The sequence below is a fragment of the Triticum aestivum genome, chromosome 5D, assembly GCF_018294505.1.
Source record: "Triticum aestivum cultivar Chinese Spring chromosome 5D, IWGSC CS RefSeq v2.1, whole genome shotgun sequence".
In the NCBI taxonomy this organism is placed as follows: Eukaryota; Viridiplantae; Streptophyta; class Magnoliopsida; order Poales; family Poaceae; genus Triticum; species Triticum aestivum.
This window is the reverse complement of record NC_057808.1, coordinates 389,467,022-389,469,474: the sequence shown is the minus strand read 5'-3', so window position 1 is coordinate 389,469,474 and position 2,453 is coordinate 389,467,022. Positions and strand designations below refer to the sequence as shown.

The following is a 2,453-nucleotide window of genomic DNA, read 5'->3' as shown; positions in this document are numbered from 1 at the left end:
GCTGCCCACCATTCGATGTGCATCCAACGGTACGATCGACTGACCCAAATTTGAAAATCAGGCAACTGAAGTGTAGCCATTCCCAAACTTCTTTCTGGTAAGAAGAAATAGCAACAGCACCACAAAACATTCAAGGAACAATAACAGCAAATGCATCAACCAAAACGTTATGAGGCACAAGCGAAAACCAACACACAGGTCTCTACTCAAATTTCAAGTGCATACTTCAAGACGTTTGCGTAATTCAACACGTGCGACCGACAAAACCAGATAGTACATTTCACCATTGCTCACACCAAAAAGGCGGTCCATACATGAAATCTTGCAAAATGGCAGTATTTTTCTTCTCAAACAGGGATGTAATGTCTACTACAAAGGTAGCAACCAAGACTAGTTGACTAGATAATGCTTTACTCGTCCTCCTGGCTGCGGAGCCTGGCAAGCTTGTTGGTGACCACGACGTCGAGCTGCGCAGCACGCTCAACGATCGCCTTGCGCTTCTGTGTGGACACGTTGTGTGCGATCTCAGCACAGTAGGTCCTGTTCAGAGAAAGATGACAGTCATTAGCAAACGCTGCAAGATCAAGCACGGAACATGGAAGATGATAACTGCAGCTCTCCTCATAAGCAATCAAGCTTGGTGAGTAGTTTTGAAATGCATACCTGTTGTGCATCATAAGCAGCTCCAGCTCAGAGACATTGTGGACAACAAACTTCTTGAACTTGTTGGGCAGGTAGTGCCTGGTCTTCTTGTCTGAACCATACCCGATGTTGGGCATCAAGGTGCATCCCTTGAACTTCCGCCTGACGCGGGAGTCGATACCCTTTGGCCTACGCCAGCTTTGCTATAAATAAGAGCAGAACAGGTGAATTAGTTAACACAATAGATAGCAATTTCAGCAACTACAGAAAGGAAAAAAAAACAAAGAGGGCATATCCAGTCTCCAAGCATTCACTGTATTATAAGATGATGAAACTATTAACAACAAAACAGAAAACATATGTGTTGTTAATACAGTCGATATACTGAATCCTTTACGGCGACTATTTATTACATAAGCATACAAAACATTATGAAGGAATAACTGAATAACACCAACAGCTAGATAGCATATGATGCAGAAACTAGTTTCAGCTAAATGAGTCGTCCAAATTCGAGGATATCAGACTTTGTTTTCCAGAAACATCGCAGGAGTGCTGTGCACACCAGGATAAAAGTCCAAGACACTTGAAGAAACTGATGAACTAACAAGCTTTCATGGTATTTTAATTTACATCATGCTAAATGCAACAGGTATGCATAACCAGACCAGACTCACAAGGCTACACCCAACATTTAGAACAAAGTTGCATAGTCCTTCCGCCGCCACAGCATCAAGTCTTAAGTCTAACGCCCATGATTTTGCCTTGCTTCCGGCGCTAGCACCCATTCTTCCATGCGTGCACATCACCGGTCACATGTGCCTGGCGTCACGGCGTGGTATGTCTAGGCTCAACCAGTGTGCAGTGGGATCTCAAAACATTTTGAATTTTTCTTAGTGGATTCCATACAACAAGGGGGGTTTTCCACAACGAGCTCTCAAGAACATAAACACATCTTGAAAGGAAATTTCTAGCATCACAGGCGTACCATACGAATCAGTAGTGTCTACAGCAATGATAAGACATTGAATCCACAATGCAATACTACAGTTCATCGAACAACAAAACCGTCCCCTACTGTGCTCACTAAACACCCACCCCCAGGCCCAATTTTGTAGCCACGATTCCTCAGACGCCAGTAGTAGATTAACCAGATCCACGCATCTAGCGCAAGCAGAGGAGGCCGGGACAGCCGCCCGAGACCCACATGAACAAAGCCAAGGGTAATCCATCTAGAAAAATGGCGCGGTTCTGGAAGAGAAGCGAGAGCGAGCGAGCTAGGTACCTTGAGGCCGATGTAGCGGTCGCTGTGCGCCCTCTTGAAGTGCTTCACCCTCTTCTTCACGATCGCCTTCTTCAGCAGAGGCACCGCCATCTGCACAGCGAACAGAGGAAACTCGAGGTGAGAAGATCCGGAACCGAGAACGTGCTCATCTGCGCGGAAGTGAGTTGGCAGTACCTTGGGAGAACTGCGGCGGAGCGGGCGGGCGGGCGGGCGGCGGCGGCGGCGGCGTAGGGGGGGAGGGAGAAGCCGTTCGGGCGGGGGTGTGAGGGGGTCTTATCTCACTGCGGGCGAGGAGAAACCCTAGGAGGTGGGATGGGATCGGCGCGATGGACCGCCGCGATCTCGGCCCAGTGACCCGCTTAGGCTCTCGGATAAGCCCGGTTGCGAGACGGAGGGTTGTCTCTTGGGCCCGGCTGCGAGACTTTTATTTCTCATCGATTTCTCAAAGACAGTGCATTATTAAACAGGAAAAAATGGAGAAAAAAGCGCATAACATGATGATGGTGTATTTTTTTGCGAATTTTTT

At 47.5% G+C, this 2,453-nt stretch overlaps 1 protein-coding gene across 1 annotated transcript; it reads right to left on the bottom strand.

Annotated features, from left to right (window-relative positions):
* Positions 1-259: 259 nt before the first annotated feature.
* On the bottom strand, positions 260-2,213 carry LOC123122026 (60S ribosomal protein L32-1). Its single transcript, XM_044542147.1, has 4 exons — positions 2,102-2,213; positions 1,928-2,017; positions 664-845; positions 260-540 (listed from the first exon to the last, which is right to left on the bottom strand). Exons 2-4 carry the CDS (start codon positions 2,015-2,017, stop codon positions 411-413), a joined length of 402 nt encoding a protein of 133 aa, XP_044398082.1. The 5' UTR covers positions 2,102-2,213; the 3' UTR covers positions 260-410.
* Positions 2,214-2,453: the final 240 nt, after the last annotated feature.

What these genes read in the sequence shown, in the direction of transcription:
- LOC123122026 (XM_044542147.1), bottom strand. Translation starts at nt 2,017, where the DNA reads ATGGCGGTGCCTCTGCTGAAGAAGGCGATCGTGAAGAAGAGGGTGAAG. An exon ending in ACCGCTACATCGGCCTCAAG is followed by an intron (nt 846 to 1,927) that starts GTACCTAGCTCG and finishes TCTTATTTATAG; the next exon opens with CAAAGCTGGCGTAGGCCAAA. An exon ending in CTGCTTATGATGCACAACAG is followed by an intron (nt 541 to 663) that starts GTATGCATTTCA and finishes TTCTCTGAACAG; the next exon opens with GACCTACTGTGCTGAGATCG.